This window comes from Aulostomus chinensis, chromosome 12, assembly GCF_037954235.1.
Source record: "Aulostomus chinensis isolate RoL2024-O1b breed Wild chromosome 12, RoL_Achi_v1.0, whole genome shotgun sequence".
Taxonomy (NCBI): domain Eukaryota; kingdom Metazoa; phylum Chordata; class Actinopteri; order Syngnathiformes; family Aulostomidae; genus Aulostomus; species Aulostomus chinensis.
This window is the reverse complement of record NC_141331.1, coordinates 16,219,888-16,243,898: the sequence shown is the minus strand read 5'-3', so window position 1 is coordinate 16,243,898 and position 24,011 is coordinate 16,219,888. Positions and strand designations below refer to the sequence as shown.

Here is a 24,011-nt window from a genome sequence, read left to right as displayed (position 1 = left end):
TGTGCTTTATTGCTGTACAGGTACAGTACTTATAAAACATTGGGAACATAATCATCATGAAATATCACATACAATCTTTTTTTTTCTTTTTCTTTCCACAAGCACATATGTATGCAGGTTCAAATATACTGTGTCATGTAAAAAAAGAAAAAAAGAAAAGACAGCTTACGGTAAAAACAAACAAACAAACAAAACAAAAAGACAACACTATGAAAGGCAGTGAGATCTCCTTATGTAGGTGCTAAAATCAGACATCTATACATGGACTGGGGACAATGTCATGGCCGTTCTGCACTGGCTGTAGCACCAGGGGACTGACAGATTCCTGATATGTTTGGCAGGACAGACTGAGGGACTGATGTCAGAGGTGGATGACAGGGGACAGTGCAGTCATTCACAGTGCAGAGCAGTCCTTCTCATTTAACAGCATTTCTTTTTAAAAGTCTTTTATCATTTGAGCACATTAAGAGGGTGCAACATGTGGTCATGCAAGTAAAAACGCGCTTTAAAACACCATTTAAAAAACAAGTAGTCTTTTGTGATGTCAGTGAAGGTGGTTTATACACGAAACCATGGCAAAGCTGGGGATGAATGCACAGTAATGAATGCGCAGCCTATAAATTCTCGTTCGATGGCGTTAGCAAGTTCGGCCAGTTTTATCTCGCTTCCCGCTCACTTTGATCTCAGGTGGTAGGAAACCCGAAACACACCGTGATGGAAATGTTTACTTCTGCAGTGCTACGACGACTTATCAGAGGCACCGTGTCACCCAAAAAGATACATTTCGTCTCTCCTGCGTCGCTCCGGAACACGGTAAGAGCCAACCACGTAGCTTGACACTGATGGGGTCTGATGGCCGACGCCAGCAAATCTGGCCAAAAATGTCAGTTTACCAACTCTCAAGTCGTCTTTATTCAGTTTTATACTCAGTAATCCAACATTTCCAGTTCATTTCTAAATGAAGACGTGGGAAGTTTTATTGTTTTGTTGCAGTTAGCTGCCATTAGCTACAAGCTCAATATACGTGGCTGGCTCTTCCAGAATTCTGGAGTCAAAAGGAGGTAATACAGCAGTGAAAAAACATCTTTTGTGAGCTCAGGACTCCTATTTCTGAGTACTTGAAAGGCAAAATACACTTTTTTTTTGGTGAGGAATCTTTTCAAATAAAGGCTGAACACGTAACTTGTAAAGACAGTAATCAGTCAGGTTGATGACAGAGGTGCACGTTCCAGTCATATCAGGGGCCTCCTCTTCAATATTTGTGCACCCTCATGCACAAACAGCAGCTGAGATCGATCCTGTGATGGCGCCGTCAATTCGTGAGGCTCAATCGATCAGACACATTGACGGTGATCAGTGGGAATGAGAAATCAATCGGAGCTATTGATACTTTGCGGCTCTAACAATTCCGAACGATCCTCAAAGATCAAGCAGCTTGTCGAGACACACCCAGCCATTACAGTAGTCACACAACACCACATACAACATTGTGCAATAAAAACATCATGGGAAGAGAACAAGAGGGGGGAAAGAAAACATCTTAGAGTATAAAGTTAACCGTAGACAATCATTCTGAAAAACAGATATTCACATTTTAAAATAAACCACCTCTCTTCACCTCATTGCATCGAACCCGAGACATTCTTACATCTCACCGTCATCGTCGTCGTCTTCATAGATCCTATTATCTCACCTCTTTCTCGTCTTTTTCTTCCATCTCTGTGCTTTTCTGCAATAATATAGGTCACTATTTACACGGCGGTTACTATGGAAACACCCGTAGAGCTGGTTTGATCCATTATGAAGTCAGGGAGGTCAAAGACCAACAGGGGGGGGTTCTCTTGGTTGGGGTCAAGTCAGGAGAGAAGATGAAGGGAGGTAATGTGTGAAGAGACAGAGACACACACACATACACACACACACACACACACACACACACACACACACACACACACGAGGATCCTGTACAAACAGTTCATCTGTTTTATTCCTCGTGTTCTTTTGATTTAAATGGTCCATGGAGTCATCACTGAACAGTCTGTACAAACCTACTATATGTGGATGAGAGCGTTGTAATTCTAGTTATTTTGAGATATTTCTATTACACGTTGAGTACTTTGGCACAGAGTTTCATGTCGACAACATTAACTATATACCTGTCAGCTCCAGCCAGGCGTTTTTGTAGCTTTATACATGAAACCAAAGCAGTTTCTTTTTCTTGAATCCCCCTTTTCTTTTCCATAAGTGCAGTATTTTGGCCAGAGGTTGGTTTTTTTTGTTGTTGTTGTTGATGTTCCTCAAAGGCTGGTGGTAGCTAAAGGGGGGGGGGGGGGGGTGCACCTTGGGATATTACTGAGGTTACCCTGACCCCTGGTCAGTGGTTGCCAGGGTGGCACTTAGAGCCCAGATGTGAGGGGGGCTAAGTGTAACTGAAGAGGTCCCATGTCTACGCCATGCTAAAAACCAGAGGTGTTTAAAGGCATTAGTTGATTTGTAAACGTAAGAGCGGTCTGAGACTCAGATGTGTGTGTAGGGGGGGTGGTGGTGGGGGGCGTTCACGAACAAGCACTCATGGGAACATCTCAGGAAAGCGCATCCAGTATAATCAGCACCGTATCGTGGGCTGGAGCTCCTTTGTGTGCAGCGTGACAGATGAGGACAAGCACAGGCTTTAATATCTGACAGAAATAATGCTACTCTGCTCTAAGTTTTTATAATTTAGAAGAACTGGAAATAAATAAGAATTGGGTGAATTTCCTTTTTTTTGTTAGTCTCTTACAAAATATTTGATCACACTCACGCACACACACAAAAAGTTGACTTTCCACCCAATTATCCTGCGTTAGTCGTTGAGTTGGAGCGTCTTCACAGTCGAGTGGCACCAAGACGCCACTCGTGCTTTGGGCCTCTACTTGGTCCACATTAGAGAGAAAAAACAAATATGTGTGTGTGGTGGATGACAATGAGAAGCAGGAAATCCATAGCCAATAGATGTGGTCCTGCACCACCACCCATCCATCAATCAGGACCCTCTCTCATGGAGAAGAGGCCTTCCTGTTTGTCCAGAGCAGTGCGGGGGGCAGGGGTGGAGACGGAGGTGGACGCTGCTTCCAGGCTCCCCGCCCCCCGCACTGCGCTCGCCGCCATCGCAGAAGCTCCCCCAGCGTGGCACCTTCAACCTTGTTGGAAAGCCTCTGGAACATCTGGGCAAAAGGAAGAAAGAGATTTTTTTGATTCAAATCACCAACTTCTCCCAGAAGCAACTACAAAAATGACCGGGTTGAAGGACGATGGAGCATGAATGACAGGCAAAAATAAAAATTAATAATACAAACAAAAGTGGTTGAAATGATAGATGATATTCATGAAATTAGGACACAGTGTGTCATCTGAGGAGAGGCACTGATCGCTGGTCTCAGTGTCTCGCCTCAATATGGGAGTATTTTTCTCATGAATCATTCTAAGATAAATCTAGAGCTGAGACGTCTCAGGAGAGCCTCCAGACAGCAGCGGGCGGAATCCCTCCTCTGACTGACAGCTACTCTTTTCCATATTGCCCCCCCCCCCCCACTCACACACACGTTAATCGCCTCTGAGATGATCTAACAGGAGATATCCTTCAATACACACACACACACACACACGAATACTACGACATAATCTACAGTGCCCCTACCTTCTCTGCTCTGGTGCCAGCCAGGAACACCAGCTACTAGAACAGTAGACAAGTAGGAACACCATGTCCTTTTGCATTGTACAACAGTACACACACTTACACACACATTTCTGCAAGTCTTTTGAGAGAGAGAGAGAGAAAATCTTAGATTGACACTTAGTGGCCTTGATGCCTGTTGAGAGGAACTATTTATTTATTTCTATCGTGCTGTAATACAGATTATCGGCTGATCCTGCAGAGGCTCGTCTCTCCTCAGTAGAACTATGTTGTTGTTTTTTTTACATTTTTTTCTGAAAAACATCAGAAATCAAACAAACTCTCCGTTTGCCTGCCTAACGCGCTCACGTCTGCGACTTTATTGATTCCACACACTACACAGTGCCTAACGGCCGTGATGAATAATACGAGCCCTCAGCTTGACTGTGTTGACAAGTTATTCATAAAACACAAGAATGTATAAAGGTTAGTTTTATAATCGAAGAAGGAAATGTTGCTGCCGCAGGGAAACAAGAGCTGAGCCACATCCAGCAACACCACGGAGTCGCTTTGGGAAAGTGAAGAAATATTAAATGTATCATCTTAGTGCCGAAAAGATTTGTGAATGGATTGAATGATTCTTTTTTAATCTCATTCTAAAATGAGATTCCTGAGAATAATCTCTCTTTGTATTTGCTTAATCCCTCAGGATTTTCTTGCAAGAGTAAAAAAGTACATTGTATAATTCTCTTTACATCTTTGGCACATTCCACACTGTTGTATGGTATTGCGATGTCATACCATATTGCATCCTATCTCGTTGTGGTGCGAGAGAGTTTGCCGGCTCAATGCCCAGGACAAAGGCCCCTTCCTCATGACCACCATTGAGGTGCCCTTGAGCAAGGCCCCTAACCCCACCCACCTCTGTGGAGCCTCAGGGCATTCTTGTACAACAGAGAATAAATGAAGGTTAAAAGAAATCTTGTGGCAGGTCTGAATTTTATCATAGCGAATCATTAGTTATTACAAGTTTGTCTAGATTCATCACATTGTTGAGTGTGTGTCTGGAGGAACCTGAAACTAGCTGATGAATATCTACACGACACCTGGCTGACAATGAACATTCCCCAACAATTCCACTGAGGAAACTGGCTCCTTAATAGTGTCACATTTGGAACCGCTCCTGTCCGGATGCGTGTTTCCAGGTATGGTTCAAAGTGTGGAAGCTCAGCCATGTCTTATATAAAAACACCACATTAACACAAGGTAAAGTACTTGAGTTTCAATGGAGGGGGTCTTTAAAACTATGTCTTATGGCAAGACTGAAGGGTCTGGAAAACCCATTTCTTTATGGAACTTGCTTTATGCACAGAGGAATACTGTTCTACCAGAAAACAGACTTCTCCTAATTGTTACAAGTGGAAACACTTGAGTCTCCTCCACAGAGGAGCTTGTGGACACAAAGGTTTATGTCAGTAAATGGCATTTATAAAGCACTTTCATCATGCACTCAGTCTTTGACCTTTTCACACGATCTTTCAGTGCCCAAACAGCTATACGGTCACAACTGATCTTACGATGGGGAAAACAAATGTGAGACTGACTTCTCTAACCAGTCTTTAAAAAAAAAAAAAAAACGGCGTTCACAACTGAGCTCCATACGTTTCTTTACACAAAAAACAAAAAATATAATTCCAAACAACAATACCAACACTTTAGTATTGAAGTGTTTATATGTGAGGAAATAGAAAGAAATGATGTCATTCATGCGGAGAGCCCCTGTCTTTCCTCCTGAACCTTTAAATGTTGTCACGGCGATAGAAAGTTTCACTGTTGTCTATCAAGACTATGAAGCGATAACAGTAACAGCCCTGGTTACCCATAATTCAGCAGTTACATCGAAGCTGCTGTTGACATGTAACTACAGACACCAAAACAGTCCCGTTCATTCATTTCCAACAAAGTTATCTGTCCTCCTCGACTTCCTTTGACTTTCTGCTTTCCGTTTATCCCATTAGATCTCCTAATCCTACATAAACACAGTGAGGAATGCAGATAATTGAAAGACATTCTGGGTCACAGAGTGTTCCCATCTCTTGAATGAACTCACAGTAATGAACCTGTTCCAGACACCACATCAAATTAGTCAGGTTAAAAAAGAAAAGAATAACAAGATGAAGACAAAAGTGTAACAGTTTCTCTTCCTCGATAAAGGGGGAAGATGGATGAAGCGTCTTAGAAAGTTGTAAAAGTCTTGTGAGATGACAAAGATGCTGGAAAATGTGTCAGAGAAATATTTAAAAAGAGAGTTGTGAGGGAAATCCAGCAACATAAAATCCCAGCAGGTGAATAAGGACCATTAAAATTGCAGCTGTCTGCTCCCAAGCAGAGTGGTTGACTCCTTCACCTGGACATTAGCATATGCTAATCCCAGTGTCAACTCTCATCTTCAGGAATGCCACCCATCCATCCATCCATCCAACCATTTTCTATACCACTTGTCTGTTCAGGGTCGGGGGGTGGGGGGTGGAGTCTATCCCAGCTGAATTGGTCGCCAGTCCGTCACAGGGCCATCAGGAGCAATTAGGGGCTCAGTATCTTGCTGTAGGATACTTCAACATGGTCACCAGGGGAAGTGAGGGTTGAACCGATGACCCTTTCGGTTGCTATGCGGCCACGCTACCTCTGAGCCATGCCGCCCCTTCAGGATTGCACAATATGAAATTATACTTGGCCTTTTGGCTCAATGTAAAATTAAATTTAGAGCTGCACACTTTACATTCACAGTTTTGTTTCCTCGCTCCAAGATTATTTGAGAATCCCTTTCAGATTTCACGTTACGCCTTTGAGTCTGAACCACCAGTGTTTCAGATCATTCAGCATCCAATGAAGGAACAACAAACTTAAAAAAAAAAAAAAGGCAAATCCTTTTTACAACATTTGCCATTTTCAAACTGCTTCTATGCTCCAATTCTCACACCAGGCTAAAGTGTTACGTCACCCAAAAGTGTAATTTTCCTTTAAAGTACTCACACTGTGAACAAGTGTGACCAATTCAGTTGAGCTTGTTTGTACCGAACTGAAAGTGCATCATTTTGGTTCTTTTTCAAACTGAAGTGTTTGTAGAGTACTAAGCTACAATTAAGAGGTTATAAATGGACATTTTGGACCCTTTTGTTGTTGTTAGTAATCGCTCTCCATTAGTTTAAAGCTAAAAATACGTGTTTTTATGGCTTTTGGAAAAACTACACCAACATCTTTTAGAGTTCAAGAAACTTGAACGGTTCATCCTTGGAAGACAAATGACACCTTTCAGTCACAATATCTAAGAAATCTCAGCGTCAGGTGCCGCATGGCTCAGAGGTAGAGTGGCCGTCAAGCAACCATAGGGTCCCTGGTTCGATCCTCACTTCCCCCAGTGGCCATGTGGAAGTGTCCTTGAGCAAGATACTGAACCTCCTGATGGCCCCGTGATGGACCGGCGACCTGTCCAGGGTGAACCCCCCATAATGACCCCAGCGGTATAGAAAATGGATGGATGGATCTCAGCATCTATCTTAAAAACATGACCTACTTTTCATCCTTTTAAAAATCACAAATTACATCATCAAATCAAATCACATTATGTGCCAATACAGTGCAACACATGATGCAGGTGAACAAGAAAGCTGCAGTTTTCAAAGAAGAAGTGATGGATGAACAAAGGTGGGAGTAGGAAAGCAGACTGTGGGACATTAGCAGCAGGTGAAAGGACCTATGGCTGAGCTGATTCTACAATCAGGATTAAAGGGTAACAAACGGCAAAGCCAAGGTACATTTGTTTTTAAGATTTCCTTCAAGAACCCACATTTCCAGAAGATTTGAAATTTTGAACCGCGAATTTTGATCGAACCTTGCTGTGATAAATAGTGGTTGCTAATGAAATAAAGGCAAGATGACCACAGCCTCCATTCTACTTTTCAACAAAAACGGGATGATCCCACACTGGGGCGATGAAAGACATCATTAAGAGTGATTTTAAGGGTGTAGGACACACACTCACCACATCCCTACATGTGAAGTGGGCTTCCAGTGAGCCCCTCCTCCCCCTCCCCCCCCTCCCTCGTTGTTTTAGAGGGCGGCCCCTGCTCCGAATGGAGAAAAGTTGAGATGACCCCTCTGGAAGATAACGGAGGGAGTGAGAGGAAAGAGCCGAGTTTATTAGAATGAAAAGAGTGTCAGGTATAACAGAAAGAGAGAGAGAGAGAACCACTCATTCACATACTCGCACAGAGACACTGAAAAACATATTAGCACCAAGAATGTGCATCAGATATTATTTCAAAGATCATAAGAATGTAGCCTCAGAATAGGGTGTGCTGGCACATCGGTCCTCTACGCTTCACACTCAGATGAGCTTCAAAAAGAAGCATGAGGTGACCTCAACCCAGCTGGGGGAGTCTGGGCTCACAAACGTTTGTTCAAGCTGAAGATTGTGAAGTGGGTACACAGCGTGCTCTCTCACATCTCTTGCCTAAGTATCCTGTGGATGGTGTGTCCTTAGATGCTCTGAGAGCCTCACTCACTGTGTGTTTTCGCTCGATTTTGGTGCTTCACACACCGCTGACCATACCGCTCAGTCGCAGGCGGATGTGAATAATCTGTGACAGTTTCAGTGTGGTGAAATGGTCTTCTGAGTGCAGCTGTATACACAAATACACACAAAGTCACCATTATGTAAGGGTTTTTTTTATTGTGAAATGACTTCCAGATGTAAACAGGCGGAACAACTGTGCACTAACGACTACAATAACAGTTATGTGCAATTATTGTTATGACAGCTGATGTCCTGCTTAAATATTGTTTTCCTGTTGCCTCCTGACAACAGAGAGGGAGCACAATGGATCTAACTGTGAAATTATATCATTTTAATAATTAACAGGGTAAACAAAGCCATTGGACTGTGTTTTTTTCCCCAGGTTGAGGAAACATTACACAATAATTATCAGGGGAGGTTTTTTTTTTAATCTCTGGTTCTCCCTGTGGGGTGTGAGTGTATGTGTGTGTGTGGGTGGATGGGTGGGGGTGGGGGTCTTTGTGTGCTGCGCCAGTGGTGTCAGGGTAAACAAGCCCCTCTTCATCTTTTAATTATTAATGATTTCTATCATAACCCTATTTACCAGTTTGTGGTGTGTCTCAGTTTTCAACAGGCTCATTCACCCAAGATGCTTTCCACTTGGTCATCAGAATACTATCAATCCCATATAATGAGGATAATGAGGTTGAGTGTGTGCGTGCGTGTGTGTGTGTGTGTGTGTGCGTGTGTGTGTGCATACAAGACACTCAATTCAATCCTGTAACCGTACACCTGTGTGCGGAGACAGAGAAAGCTCACGTATCATGAGTGATACATGCTATTCAAAGGAGGCCACTTTCCTGCCCGCGCAGAATGTCAACAAACAGAACTGATATAGTTTTAATTGTGTGTGTGTGTGTGTGTCTGTGTGTGTACGTGTTTGCACAGGATTTGTGTATATGTGCAAAATCCTGGTTTAAATGTAACAAACAGGCCAGTCAGAGAGGGTCTGTGTGTTACGTTAGTGTAGATGTTATATAAGGTCACAACAAAAGGGAAATGGCATGCATTTAATTTGTGTCAATTCAATCCTCGAATTTAAATGCCGTCTGCAGTATAATCACAAACAGATGATGTGTGTGTGGGTGTGTGTCAAGTCCTCACCTGTGTATGATGGCTGTCCATGTGTCTGTGCAGAGAGGTGGAGCTGGACAAGTTTGACTTGCTGTGACTGTCGTCCTCAATCGACCCTGAGAACAAAATATCGAAAGCACATTACACAGCAGGCGCACACACCCACACACACACCCACACACACAGGGGCTAAAGGACTTGCCACTCTTCAAGCAAGTGGCAAAGAGGCTGCAGAAATGTTAAGGACAGATGCTGCAGTTGTCATTCTACCAGATACTTTTATTCCTCATGTTGCATTCTTTCTAACACCTCCTTTCTCAACCCTGCTTGGGAATATGTGTCTAGAGCTAAGGGGGCTGCATACGCACTGCTTTGTATGCTGTAGTCGTGCTTGCAGGTCCATGTGTACTAACATTGAGCTCACGAGCTGGTGAGGCGTTCTACTCACCTACATTCCCTGTCAGTGGGGGGCAGTAGTGTACTACAAGGTCATTGGTCAACAATATAAACATCAAGAGGTAGGTGACCTCCTTAGATAACCCTTAGCCAACAAGCCGACAGTACTGGACACACAAGACATGGAAACTAGCCGTCCGATGTACTGCCTGTAAAAAAAGGAATGGTGTCTCGATTTTTATTTGTGCAGGGACGAGAAGCCAGTGATCGCAAGACCAGAGTAATGTGTCAGATGTGTTGTGGATGTGACCAGATCTTGAGCTTCTGTCTTACAGGACAATGACTAAACAGTTTCGTTTTTTTCAAATTCACAAGCAGCTGAAGCATCACTGGGTATCTTATTATTAGGGCCTGAGCCTGAGCCTGAAGGTACTTCATTTGTCTCATCTTCTTCTTAACTTTTAACTTTCAGATTGATGATGAACATTTTTTTAAGGCTGCAGTGGATACTGCATCCATGATGATGGACAATACAGCCACTGTCAAGGCCTGCCCGGTAAATGTTTGTTTAAATTTTGTTTCAAAATGCACATTGGTCAAGCTGTTACCATTGGAGATCTGGTTTCCGTTCTCGATGGGGGCAGGGCTTGGGGAGTGAAGAGAATGGTTGTTGGCGTTCTTGTCCTGTAGCTGCAGAGACGGAGAGGTCGGGGCAGAGCCACATTCCTCCCGCCCAGGTAAATTGATATTTGAATTGAATCCTGGGAAGGGTGAGGAAAACACATTAGGTTATAGAGTTCATATCAGGATTCTTTCATGAATAATATTATGAGGTGTCTGCGGTGTGGAGAAAGTCAGTCAAAAATACAGCTGAACAATTAAAATCACAAATGAGCACATCATGTATCTGGAGCTTTCCCACCGCCATTAATACATCTCTGCTAGCTTTTCCTCACAGTTTTCATTCATCTCTTTCTGGTAGGAAGGTGACTCCGGATGACCTGCCTCAGTCCTGGCTGCGGTTCCTCGGGGCTCACATGGTCTCACACACTGAATGAGCAATTGTGCGTACATATGTGTGAGTGGGAATTTGTCAGCTGCCATCCCACACTGAGAAAGTGTGTCACCTGCCCTCCCCATGGTCACAAGATGCCTAAATATAAACTTACCACCCTTTACAAAATGTCCCAGGGGGTAGATGTGTGTTTGAGGGCCAGGTAGAGAAGGTTCAGATCACGGCTCAGGAGTCACAGCAATCTTACAACCAAGGCTGAAGAGGATGAACTGATATTTAATTTGTTATATTGTCTATGCAGCTTTTGAAGCAGAAGGTGTCTTATGACAGTGATTTGCCGAAGACCACCTGCTCTCTTCCCCTGGCATTCCTGTGGTTTTCACATCCCTGAGGATGAGGAAGGGGGAGCAGGACGGAAAAGGCAGCTGCTCTTCACAGAGATGTCTGGGATGGCAACTGTAACCCCTGACCACACCCACAGCGTCAGGTATCACACTCCAGTCATTTACAGGCAAGAGTGAGAACGGAAGTAGACCATCCTGTTAAGCCCTTTGGCATCCCGCTGCGCTCAGATCTAAGCAGACCGCCTCACTTTGCCCACTCAAAATAACAGCAAGGTTGTGAACCCAAGTGCCACGTTCCCCTGTCACACAGTTTCCATGACGCCAGCGCTTTTCCAGTGTACTTCTAGGTGCTGACGAAGAGTCAAGTGCAAGACGTCACGAGAAGCGTTTGTGTCAGCATGTGCACTTGCGCTCATTCCGTCTCTTATAAGGAGTTCTGCCCTCTGAGGTTGTTACCGTTATAGTAGCATGACACAACCGTGTGGTTTGCACAACAAGCAGGTAAACACACACGTGTGAGCTCGACTAATTACAGACACTTTGATTTGAGTGTAATTCCTCCATAATTGTTGAGGATGTCCTGGTTTGATGGTCTGTCACTCTGACTTCAGTAGGACATGAGTGAGCTGCTAAATATTTGATGGCCATCCTCATCATTCAGCTGCTAATGTATTATTAACCCTGCCTCAACTAATACTCTTCCCAGGAAAGAGAAACTCTGATGAACGGAGCAGGACAGCACATTATCTTCTGCAGTATTAAAGGAAATTTCCCTTCCATAGAAGCTCCACAACATAATGTTCTCCAAGGTTTGATGCCTCTGACTCCAGAATTCAACCTGCTTTACTTAAAAACAGCCTCTTCCTATAAAAAGGTTATAGGAATATAACACAATAACAGTAGGGTGATAATACCACAGGGTGCAGGAATGCGCTCGTTAATATTGCATCGCAAATTGTACAGTAATAATATTCCTTTCCCCAAAATACAAGCAGTGTAATAAAATACAAATGATATTCTGATAATATTACAGTTAAATTACAAACAAACAAGCTGCAATCATGTGACTGTTGAATTTGTCTTCATTACTCTCATGCGTGCTCTGCATCAAGCAGTGAGCCGTGTCAGACGAAAGAGATGTTAACACTTTCAAAGACAAAAGATATAATTAACAAATGTCTTTTGGTAATTTAAGAATAATTAAAGCAGTCAGTGGCATAGCTAAGTACTGATGGCAGGAAGTTGTACATTAATACAATTAGTTTTATTTTTTACAAAAAATAAATGAGAAACAAGCTCAAGAGTGAGGCTGAAACGATTTGAGATTTTGAAGGCAGCATATTTATCACAGAACATGTTATGGTACATGATATTACTGCAGTATTATCAGCATTAATGATTATTTCTAAGGGAACAATACAAGGTTTTTTTTTCAAATACTATCCTGCCTCCTGCACATGTAGGCGTACTTGCATGATAAAACACTAAAGGTAATTTGCCAACAACTGCTAGCATCAACAAAAAGGTCAGCGACACCCGTGATTTTTCATCCCAGCTGAATTAACCTCTTGAAATAGCCTTGAATCCCAGTGGTTACAGGATAATCTAGTCTGTTGTCTTTTAGAAAAAGGTCATGTGATCAGAACGACCAATCAGGAAAGGACAAATCATGACTGCGGCCATGAGTGAAAAATACAATTGTCCTCCTTTTGTAAAGGTCAACCTTTGGATCAGTGTTGCAGAGTGTGAATGTGATCCGTGTGAAGTGCACTACACTCACCACCACTAGATCATACTTCAAGTAGAGTGAGCTGCTAAGAGGGCTAAAGCAGCTAGCTCACTAGCTAAATGCTAAAGTATGCTACAATATTAGAGTGTGTGTGTGTGTGTGTGTGTGTGTGTTTGTGTGTGTGTGTGTGTGTGTGATGGAGGGGGTGTGTAGAACAACTGAATGAATGGAGGAAGCTTCCAAATGGAGGGACTTCTACCCCCCCCTCCCCCCCCACACACAAACACACACAAACACACACACACACACACACACACACACACACACACCAAATGGCAATTAAGGCTAAGGGACAGATGGAGAGAGGCATATTATAACGTATATATGTTGCTTATTTTCTTTTTTATTGTTAACATGGTGATTCTGTACAACTACTTCTACTGGGTCAGTTTTCATTTGTCTTCCTGTTTATCTGCTTCTTTCTTTCTTTGTCTTTTGTCATGTTGTCTCACTTCCTCTGTATCAGTGTATTTTCATGCACTTACGCAACCAATTAACACACAAATAAATGGGCGGGGCATGGCCATTCAAATGAGTACTTTAAAGGACTATGTTGTAGATGTGTGCACAGAGAAGCAGGAGGTTGGTGAACGTATGTTGACGACTAGAAGAGCGGCTGCTGCGACCAATCATGCCTGATATTGTGAGAGAGGATAAGGAGAATTACGCCTGGACAAACCCAGATCGTGAACCTGATCTAATTGATGAGCGTTAGCAACAGTTGGCTAACACTTACCGTTCACTACCATTCACTGTACTAAGCTAACTAGCAGGTGCAGGTGTTATTTTATATATTTTCCTCAAACTTTTCTCCTTTTCACACACACACACACACACACACAAACACAAACACACTCTCACACATACACACACACGCACACAAACAGATGGTTATTACTTACCTATAGCCCGCTGTAAAAAAAAAGTAATCTCCCACCACCCAATAAATCATCTGACAAAGAGCAGGCTGGGACTTTGATCATGAAGTCAAAGAGATTAAAGGAAGGAACATTTCTGTGCCTGAAATATGTTTGTGGAAATGGAAGAAGGATGAAGGGATGGGGTTTCACAAAATTTGAGGGAAAATTAGTTAAAATCACAAAGTAGCACATTCTAAACATCCTCATATTTGAAATAAAATTCTGGTGCTGTTGGTGACACTTTTTAATGGAATCCTGTTCAAGACGACAGTGACCGTTACCATGGAGAACACCATGTTATTTTACTGTAGCAGGTTGTTTCATGTCACCTATTGAGGCTTGTTTAACCATATTAAAGCTGCCTTCCCCTTTCAATTGCTCTAAAACAGTATGGCATGAAATTTGACACGGATGAGAACATTTTTTACCATCATGCCAAAGACGATTTCTATGGATTTTTTTTTACCTTAGAAAAGAGAGAACAATTTCAAAGATGGATATTTCCTACTTTCATGTTTTGAGCTTCCCTTTAAATAAATCTATACCATACAATCACTTTTAATTGTATTCTGAGGAGATTTCATGGCATGTGCAATTTAATTTTTTTTTCTAACTGTATGAACTCACATAGGTCATTCCTCATCAACTTTGGCATTTTGCTGGAATGTACTCACAACCACAAAATTCAATGCGGTTTTCCAAAAAGACTGTTACACCTGACTGCACTCACAAACTAAACATACTGAACTTGGAACTCATTTTCCAACCACAAATCTAATTGTTTCTTATTCTAACCTTCACATAAATCAAAATGTACAAATTGCAGAAAATAAATTACCTAATGGGACCAATGGAAAGTCTAAGCATAAATTTCAAACCCACAGGAAATCTTAGTAAGCCAACATTACTCATTTTTCCACACTTGCCACATGAGACAAAATATTCCTCCTATTGTTTAAGATGATGTCATAAAACAGGCATTTAAAAATAAAATAGCACAATCACACGCACTATTGAACTCGAACATAACTGAGTTGCAGTGTAAACTATTTCTTTTATTATTACTTTAATCAGCACATGAAAAATGTATATGTACATAGAAAGACTTGCGATTCAGGAGGAATGTATTGATTATAAAAGTTGCCTGGTTGACGGAACAACCACACAGCGGCCGAGATCTTTAAAAGATGTATACACACACAGTTTCAAGCAGGTTTAATGGGAAAATAACAGTTGAGCAAAGGTCAACTCCATGCATCCTCTACACATGAGCGCACTTGCATCTTTTCAAACATGTTACAAGGTAAACCGACACGTGTGTTTGTGCGTGCGTGGAGCGCACACCCAAACACACACCCAAACACACACACATACAAACACACAAACAAACACGTTGGTTTACCCTGTAACGTGTTTGAAAAGATGCAAGTGTTATGCTTATCTCTTTGCTCGTGTGTTTATATGTAACTGCATGTGTGTGTGTGTGTGTGTGTGTGTGTGTGTGTGTGTGTGTGTGTGTGTGTGTGTGTGTACTGACAGACCTCCATCTCTTTTGCGGCCAGATGCGGACTTCCTCAGCAGGCTGCGTCCAGAGCTGAACAAGGTGTTGAGCTCATCTAGAGGGCTGGTCAGGGGTCTGCCATTGGCTGGGTTGAACAGCAGGGGAGAGGAGGAACATGAGTGTGCCCTCCGAGGCTCAGGACGGGACATCTTCACAGGGGAGTAAGGAGGTGGTTTCCCCAGTGGTTCCACACCTGTTCTTTGAGAGGTTTTAGGGCAGTCTGTGCTACCTGTGACAGACGCAGCTCGCGTTAGAGCGAGGAAGTTTGCCTCAGGAGGGAAAGGGAAGTGCGATGGAGGTCTGTAGGGAGGAGGTGGGACACTGGGGGGAGGAGGAGGAGGTGGAGGAGTGAGTGGAGGTGTGGACTTTTTCTCTGGCATGAGGACAGTGAGGCTAGGAGAGGAGTCAGCCCTTTGGCGGGCATACTGTGGTGACAGAGGGCTGTCTGGGCCGGTAGCATAGTTCAGATTGGTCTCAAACACCGGCAACTTCTTTACCTCAAGGGGTGTGAGGGGGGACTCGTCTGAAGCAGGGGAGCAGGTGACAGGAGACGGAGGAAACACCAGGAGAGGGGGACGATGGGGGAGTAAGTTGGGAAAGGGGGCAGGGATGTCACAGCTGCCATCTTTTCCATGCTGACTTTTGGGAGCTCCACTAATGGCTGAGCTCTGTGAGTGAGTGATGTCCATGGTCAACCCTGCTGCCGTTCGTTTGGTCTCTCCACTCTGTGGAGGAGAGGTCCCTAATACTACCAGGCCCAAGCCCAGAGCCTCCAGTTTGGCTGCCTTGGTAACAGGAGGAGGTCCACCATCTTCAGGAGGGAAAAATTTCATCTCTTCATACACAGCTTCTGAGTCGGCCTGTTCAGGGCTGTCAGGGGGCTCCTGGAGGCTCCGGGACCGGGGCTGGGATCCCAACATCTCTATGTACACGTCTTCTTCATCTTGGCCATGGTACAAACTGAGTGCTACCCCTTGTGAAGCATCAACAGAGGCGGCTTTCTGCATCAAGCCTCCAAACCCTCCAAATCCCCCAGCGCGGGACAGCAAGGCAAGCTTTACATCAGCGGGACGCAGCTGGTGGAGGAGGGGTGCCACAGCGTTGATCTCTTCGTATGAGCCTGTCAGCTTAGTGTTGGGACTGCGCTTCGGTTTAGGGGGCGGCACCTTCCTCATGGTTGTGTAGTCATCACTGTGGGGGCGGGGCTTAGACAAGCCTAAGGAAATATAGAGAGAGTTAAGAGCCACCATATTTTCCATTTTCTAAAGACCAGGAGCGCTGACGTACCTGCAGGGTCTGTGGGGGACAGGTGGGATTTAGGGGGACTTCCAGCTGGTGAACCATAACCTTCTGGTGTGGGGCTCTCTTTGGCTGCCATCACCAACCCCGCGCTAACTGCCTCATAAGATGCACTCAGACGGGTGTTTGGGTCCCTCTTTGGTTTCGGAGGAGGTTGTTTCCGAGGGGAGGAAAGACCTCCCCCACATGTGCCATCTGTGTTGCTATGAGCTACTGGTTGCAGGGCTGGTTTGATGGGTGGACTGGCTGAGGAGTGAACCATGCTCTCCATGGCGAGAGGAATGGGTACTGAGCTGGATCGAAAGTGCCGTATAACTCGGTTTCCTCCGTTGACAGGGCCCTCGTGGACTTTACCATTTTTTTCCACACATCTGAAAATCACAGGAAAAGAGAATTCATGTTTAGACGAAGAAAAAACCCAACCATTCGTATGTCTTTTATCATTCTTGATTCTTCCTTTTTACTAAAGAAACATAAAAGCTAAAGGTGGGGGTAGATTTTTTTCCACTAAGATCAGCATTAACCTCACAACGGATGTACGCCGCTTCAACTGTCATACCACAAATATGAGCTAAGGAGGCCAATTGGAGGATAAAGGCCAAAGAGATTATGGTTTAAATCTAATCTCCTTGCAGTAATTTGATAATATCCAGTTTGATATTTCCTTTGCTAATCTGGGTGAGCCATCTGTTGGTTCCATGATTGCAGGAGGGGGTTGGGCGGGCATGTGTGTATGAGATGGGGGCAGGAATTTTAAAGACCTGGAGAGACATTAGGCGTGTTTCTGTGAATTTATACATGTGATGATGTGGAGACGCGTGTATAATTGCCACAACAAAACCACACCCATGTCGCTTCCCCCAGCTTGCATGCTAACCCCCCCCCCTGTCCCAGGAGCAGATGTTACATGAACAAGGACGTGTGAAGGACATGGACATCTTGCTTTATCCTTAAGTAAAATTTAAAAATATATTATATATGTTAAAAAATATATTTGTAAAAATGGTTTCAGGCTGTGTTGGTTTGTGTCATCATATTTTTTGCAGCCACTACCACTTAAAAAATTATTTACAAAATATATGATTTTAACTCTTACTTCACAGTTTTTGATCCTTTAAAGCTTTGAATTTGTTTAAAATGTTGCTATGAATGAAAAATTGAAAGGACACACACGTATATTGCCAGAGTCAGTATTATGTAACACTGTCAACAATAAAAAAAAACGTACTGTCGCATGCACAGACAAAGAAAAGTGTTACAAAATAATAATAATCCATTGATAATATGTGAATAACAGGATTATTTGTCTTTAAATGTATTCATTTTCTTTTGAAATCCATCAGAATTCCAGTAAAAGGCCTCTGCTTTTAAAAAATATAGGAAAGTGACTTTTCAAAATGAATACCTTTCCATAGGACTCCCTCTTAGGGTTCTAGGGTTATTCCATTAACTGCAGGTATGATATAGGAGAATGTTCCATATATGAAATACCACACAAACACAATCAGATAATGCAGCAAATTAAGAGTCTATTCATTATACCAAAGTCAGACGGCAGCCGTGCCCATCTGACATCATGCTCAGGGTGTGAAGCTGGAATGCTGAATTATTTTCTTACTGCTGAGTTTCAGCAGCAACTTGTAGAAATAGAGAATACGAGTATTATCATTTCATTGCTCCCTGGTTTAACAGTACCTGGAAAAAACAATGGATCATAAAAGTTCAGAGGGACATTGGGGTTTATTTAAAGGTAAGAGAACATATTTGACAACCCATTAGTTACTTTTAGCCAACAGCTAACGTTGGCATTCAACCACTTCCTGACATTAGCTTTATCAACTTAGTTAGCCGTTGGATTATTCTTGTTTGACCCTCAAATACAGCCTGGTTTCCCTCTAGACTTTTACCATCCGTTGTTTGTTTCAGTTGCTGGTTAAATGGGAAGCAATCAAATGATAATAATATGGCAGATGAACACTGAAGTATAACATCCAGCATTCTGCCACTCCGCCTCTTGTGTGACATGAGAGCAACATGGCTGCCATGTAGAGAAGAGGGGATAACATCATCAATCACGTGCATAAACACACATACTTGTGGTTAACAGTGGATACACTATCATTAGAAATACAGATGAGGAATGTGGATCAATAAATTATTGCTGGGATATTTATAATTATTTGATAATTTACCTTTTAACAGGTTGGTCCTCCTCCTTGCCCACAGGCTCTGGCCTCTCCCCCAGTGGTGGGCTGTTGCCAAGGGCAGTGAGAAGGCTGCTGCCATGGCAACGCACGCGGTCACTCTCTCTTGCGATATCCGAGGCATTTTGGATGACTAACTGATCATAGGTTCGCAGGCCCATGTCCTCCGCCCCCTGCAGGAAACGCTGCACACTGCACTCTTCTTTCTGTTGTGATGATAACCTGCGATGAAGACGCCGCCGGACCAGCCAGCCGCGCGCCACTGAGACACAAGAGGAAGACAGAGTTATCAGAGGTAAAATCTAGAGCTGGAATTTTTGAGTTGTGTTTTGGGATATTACCTTTCTGACAGCTGATGATCTTTTTATGAAGCTGGTAGCAGCGGTCGTTGAGCTGGTCGGCCTGCCAGTATCTGAGAAACACTTTACTGCTGCCCATCTACACACACACAATAACACACACATTCCAGTCAAGCAGAAATGCTGAGGGATAATTATACATATCTACAATGTACATCCATCATCAGCTTCAGAGAGCTACTTGTAGACCCTGTAGGACAGCTTTCTCTTAACAATCTCAGAAGAGTGTGACTTGCCAGCTGAGCGATGGGAGCAGTGATGTAGTGATGATGTATGGGCGGGTGTGGCGGGTGGGCCGGGCTGGGTTTGAGTTTGCATGTTGAGACTGCATTCACTTCCTGCATTATGAGGGGGCAAAATAGCCCCCCCCCCCCCCACTACCAGGTGCATGGAATCATGGGGGGGTGGTATATACTTTCACAGAGAGAGAGCCATCATTCATTCCAACACATGTTACTTAAGAGTGTGTGTGTTTCTCATATGAAAATGTGTGTGCAGGCCATTGTGGAAGAGTGTGGAAGCATGTGTGAGGCGGGAGCTGATGTGACCTGTAAGGTCATTCACTCAGACACAACAGCAGTCTGGCAGACAGGACGGGGGGGTGGGGGACAAGGGGTTCCATAATGATGTGTGTGTGAGCGGGTGTGAGCAAAGAATGATGATGAGGTGGGACAGCTGGAACTAGTTGTCAAAGATACCAAGGATTCTTTTTCAAACAGAGGGTCAGGGATTAAGTCATTTGGCAAATCTTTTGTTTGATGGAGACGGAGACACACACACACACACACACACACCTGCCATCCCTGGAGTTTGGTCTGTTGCAGCACAGAGCGACATCGCTCCTCTGGTGACAATTTCTTCTTATCTCCCAAAGTTGGAACAACGAGATCTTTATATCTGAGAAACACAAAGACAGAGGAAAAAGGTGGGATGAGACATTTCAAAGTGCTGAACTTAAAAATGCAGATGAGGAATCTTGGTGCACCATTTAAAAAAAAACAAAAAAACAACAACAACAATAGGTTCAAAGGTCAGGAGGGTCATAGACCTGCTAAACAGCATCTGTTCCTATTGGAGTTGCCCTGGGCAACCGTTTCTATGAATGGTCAGCTGGAGTGAGACTGTTGTCTGTTTGTGCTGAAGGGGGAGACAGGGAAAGTGAGAAATATTGATACTAGAGACAGACACATACAGCTCCGTGTGACAGACACCATTCATGATGGGAGTCTGGACAAGATTATGAACTGTGACTGGAATTAAAACAACAAAAAAAAATCTCCTGTTCAAAAGCAGTAAATGCTGAACCATTGATTAAAGCTCCTAAACTGTGTCAGAAGCTCCACACAATTTGAAGGTGTTCACAAATGCACATTGTCAGCTTTGTGTAGATTACATTTATTAACATTAAAACTGCTTAACTTCTTGTGAAATTGTTTAAAAAGGTTCAGTGCAGCAGTGTGTGTTCACCTAAGCAGGTCCAGTAGGTGTGTTGATCCTAAAGCAGGGGCACGATAAAAAATTCTGCTCTTAGCGTTCAACTTTGCCTCGGCCATTGCAGCTGGTTAATACCCTGTTATCCTCTCTCTTATCTGAAGCGTATCGTAACAGTATGGTGGAAAGTCCCCTCATTTTTCAACAAACCCTGACACAGCATGACCAGCTCTTTCTGCAAAACACTGACGGAATGTTGGCTAATAAATCAGAGGGATTTCCAAACTGCACATCATCAGTCCTTCCTTATAGCCTCGAGATAAGAACCTCACCTCCTGCTATACCCCTCCCCCCCCCCCCACCCAAGAGTGCTGACTGAGAGTGGGTTAAAAAAAAAATTGATTCACATAAGAATCACATTACTCATTTTTCTAAAGAGGGTGTGCTCTCACGTCATCATCCCGTAAAACACGATGAAACAAAAACTCGACTGTGTTTGAACATCTGTTAGTTCCTCTTCAGGAGAGCCAGTGGTTGCAACCATGTTCTAGAAATAAATACAAAACATTTGTAAGACAAGTGCAAGGAAGTTTTTTAGTGTGTCATGCCAAAATACTTTCACCTTGAATCAGTTGATGAGTCTGTCACCTTGGAACATTTCCTTGTTGGTGCAGTTCATTTTCAGACTCATCCAAGTGAACCAAAATGTGTCACTACTAACTGTGTTGGATGGTGGTAAGATGCCCAATTGCTGGTTTGTTAACTGCCAATAAACTCATAGAACAAGAAAAAAAACCTGGGAACCTTCACCATGTTTATTGGCAAGGTATGTCTGTGTGAGTAATATGAAATGATTCAGTTTGGATGTTGTAACATGTCCAAAAATGCAAAGTACAGCTGGTTATAGGAGCTGTTTAAATAAAAAAAAAAAAAAACAGAAATACAGTATGCAGAGCCATTCTTTTTTAAATATTTCTAATTCCTGCAGGGTGGCACGGTGGTGCAGTGGTTAGCACTGTCGCCTCACAGCAAGAAGGTTCGGGGTTCGAGTCCCGGCTCTAGCACAGGATCTTTCTGTGTGGAGTCTGCATGTTCTCCCTGTTCCTGTGTGGGTTCTCTCTGGTACTCCAGCTTCCTCCCACAGTCCAAAGACATCAAGAGGGGACGAGGCTGATTGATACTCTAAATTGACCGTAGGTGTGACTGTGAGTGTGAATGGTTGTCTGTCTCTATGTGTTGGTGCTGTGATGGACTGGTGACCTGTCCAGGGTGAACCCTGCCTCTCGCCCAAGAGCCGCTGGGATAGGCTCCAGCCCCCCGACCCTGAACAGGATAAGCAGAAGAAAATGGATTGGTGGCTGGATGGATGGATGGATAATTCCTGCATCCTCAAATAAGTTTCCAACAGGCTCTGGGCTGTTTACTAGTAAAACCTTTACCTGCACTGAACCACCAGTAGGCTACTTGCCTCTGCTACAAACACAACCAGCTACCAGCTGCTGATAGGACCGGTACATGACAACATATCATACAACCCAGACAGCATATTATTTTTCATTAGTGGCAACTTATCAGTATTCCCACACCAACAGTGCTGTTGTCATGTAAATAAGAGCTTTGGAATTGATTTACAGGGATGTAACATGAGCCGTTTTCTGAATGAAATATCAATATGTCAGCAAACCAAATAAATAGGACCACGCTTACGCATAGCTGCATTTTGTCAAATACTGTATATTATCTATACAGTCTCGTCTTATCAATGAGCCGCAGATGATGTCACATTACAAATGAAGCAAATGTAACAAGCAGATGGCTGGAAACATGAATCACGTGCGTTGTCAATAGTGTGTAAGTGGGTGAATGTGGGGTGTGCTTGATTCGCAGGGGTGGCGTCAGTCTGAACTCTCACTAACCCTCTTTCTGTATGGAAATACCAGTCCTACAGACAGCACACGCTGTCCCCAAGGGCTCATAAAACACAAAGGAGCTGTGTAAACTCATGACCTCTCCTATGAGGATATGAAAACCATAGACGGTCTCTACGTTTACAAGACCCAGGGGGGCTTCCTGTAGAGTCAAAGAAGTGAAAAAAAAACCTTTGATAAGAGTTAAATGGAATGCTGCTGAGTTCTAACTCTACTCTCTGTGACCAAATGACCATTAGCTGTTATTGAGCATCAGAATAATAGTGAGGATCAATAAAGCCGGATTTCAAACGACTCCCTGTTTCTCGGAAGTTGCCATATATTTGGATGTTCTTGAATAATTCACTTAGCTATCTCTGGGTGTTAATTAGGACCCGTTAGAATAGGTGGTCCAAAATATCTGGGGGGCCATTTCAAGAGTGTGGAGCCTGTGCTGGAGCCTGTCTTTGGAAAAGGTCAGACACGTTAATAGAATACCTGGCAGGTGATGGGGTGAATCACCTGTCTGTCATATCTAACTTAAACAATAAATGAACTGACATGGACGTCAAAGCAAATCGGTTGAAGAGCGAAAGCATTTTTTTTGTCAAAGAAGAAATTCTCTCTAGTTATGAAATAACTGATGCCATAACAGCACCTACGCGAACATCTTCAGGAGCTACCATTCTTTTTTGGAACAGATATTTGTTGTCTTATTGTTGTCTTAAGGGATGCTGACTGGTGGTTTGGACAAAAACTCATAAATTGACACAACAGTGAGTTACAAACACATACACACATATAAATTGACCCCCCAAAAAAAGTTTGTGGCTAGATCTCCTGAAATCATGATGTTGTAAAATCAGACCTGATCTGACCCTCACTCCCAGATTAAAAAAAAGATGAGTGTAACTTCAGATTTAATGTGTAATTAAATTTTACGTGCACTTTCAACATATTGGCGAGCTACAAATAGAAAAGTCTATATGAACTGTTCCGTGCATTTAAAAACCTGAAACAGTTAGGCCTGCTGAAGGAGGAAGCTCATGGCACCGTGTGTTGGCTTAAACAAACAATTCCCTCTAGTTAAAAAGAAAAGTGATGCCATATGTAATGACCATGAGTCTGAAAGTACTGGAAGCTTAGAAGAAATGATGCTCTGTGAACAACTGGTATCATCATAACCCATGGAAGTTATCGTGAATCTCCTCGTTACACTAGTGACATTCACCACAAAGGCAATCAGTCGTCCACAGACCTTTCTGATCAAAAACTGGTAAACATGGAAGAACAGAGGCACACGGGCAGCACCTCTTGTGATGCCTCTCTGCTTCTTTACAGAGGTAAAGTAATTGACACATAAAAGCGGGTTTATTATGCAATTCTTGCATGTCAGTCAAAGATTCGATTGTTTGTTTCAATTGGTTTTAATTGAATTAGATGAA

General features: G+C 43.2%; 1 protein-coding gene across 8 annotated transcripts in view; it reads right to left on the bottom strand.

The window, feature by feature from the left end:
* Positions 1–1,882: 1,882 nt before the first annotated feature.
* Positions 1,883–24,011, bottom strand: part of myo16 (myosin XVI) — a 120,488-nt gene continuing 98,359 nt past the window's right edge. For 6 of the 8 annotated variants that reach the window (XM_086220506.1, XM_086220507.1, XM_086220505.1 and 3 more), the window contains exons 28-35: positions 20,023–20,125; positions 19,211–19,307; positions 18,858–19,131; positions 16,654–17,036; positions 15,347–16,582; positions 10,346–10,498; positions 9,372–9,457; positions 1,883–3,203 (exon numbers count right to left, since the gene is read on the bottom strand). In XM_086220506.1, coding sequence (XP_086076632.1) covers positions 3,036–3,203; positions 9,372–9,457; positions 10,346–10,498; positions 15,347–16,582; positions 16,654–17,036; positions 18,858–19,131; positions 19,211–19,307; positions 20,023–20,125 — 2,500 coding nt within the window. In that variant the 3' untranslated portion in view covers positions 1,883–3,035. Of the gene's footprint in view, positions 3,204–7,694; positions 7,811–8,104; positions 8,335–9,371; positions 9,458–10,345; positions 10,499–15,346; positions 16,583–16,653; positions 17,037–18,857; positions 19,132–19,210; positions 19,308–20,022; positions 20,126–24,011 lie in introns of those variants that run through there. The other 2 variants (XR_015118737.1, XM_086220509.1) reach the window with 2 other exon arrangements.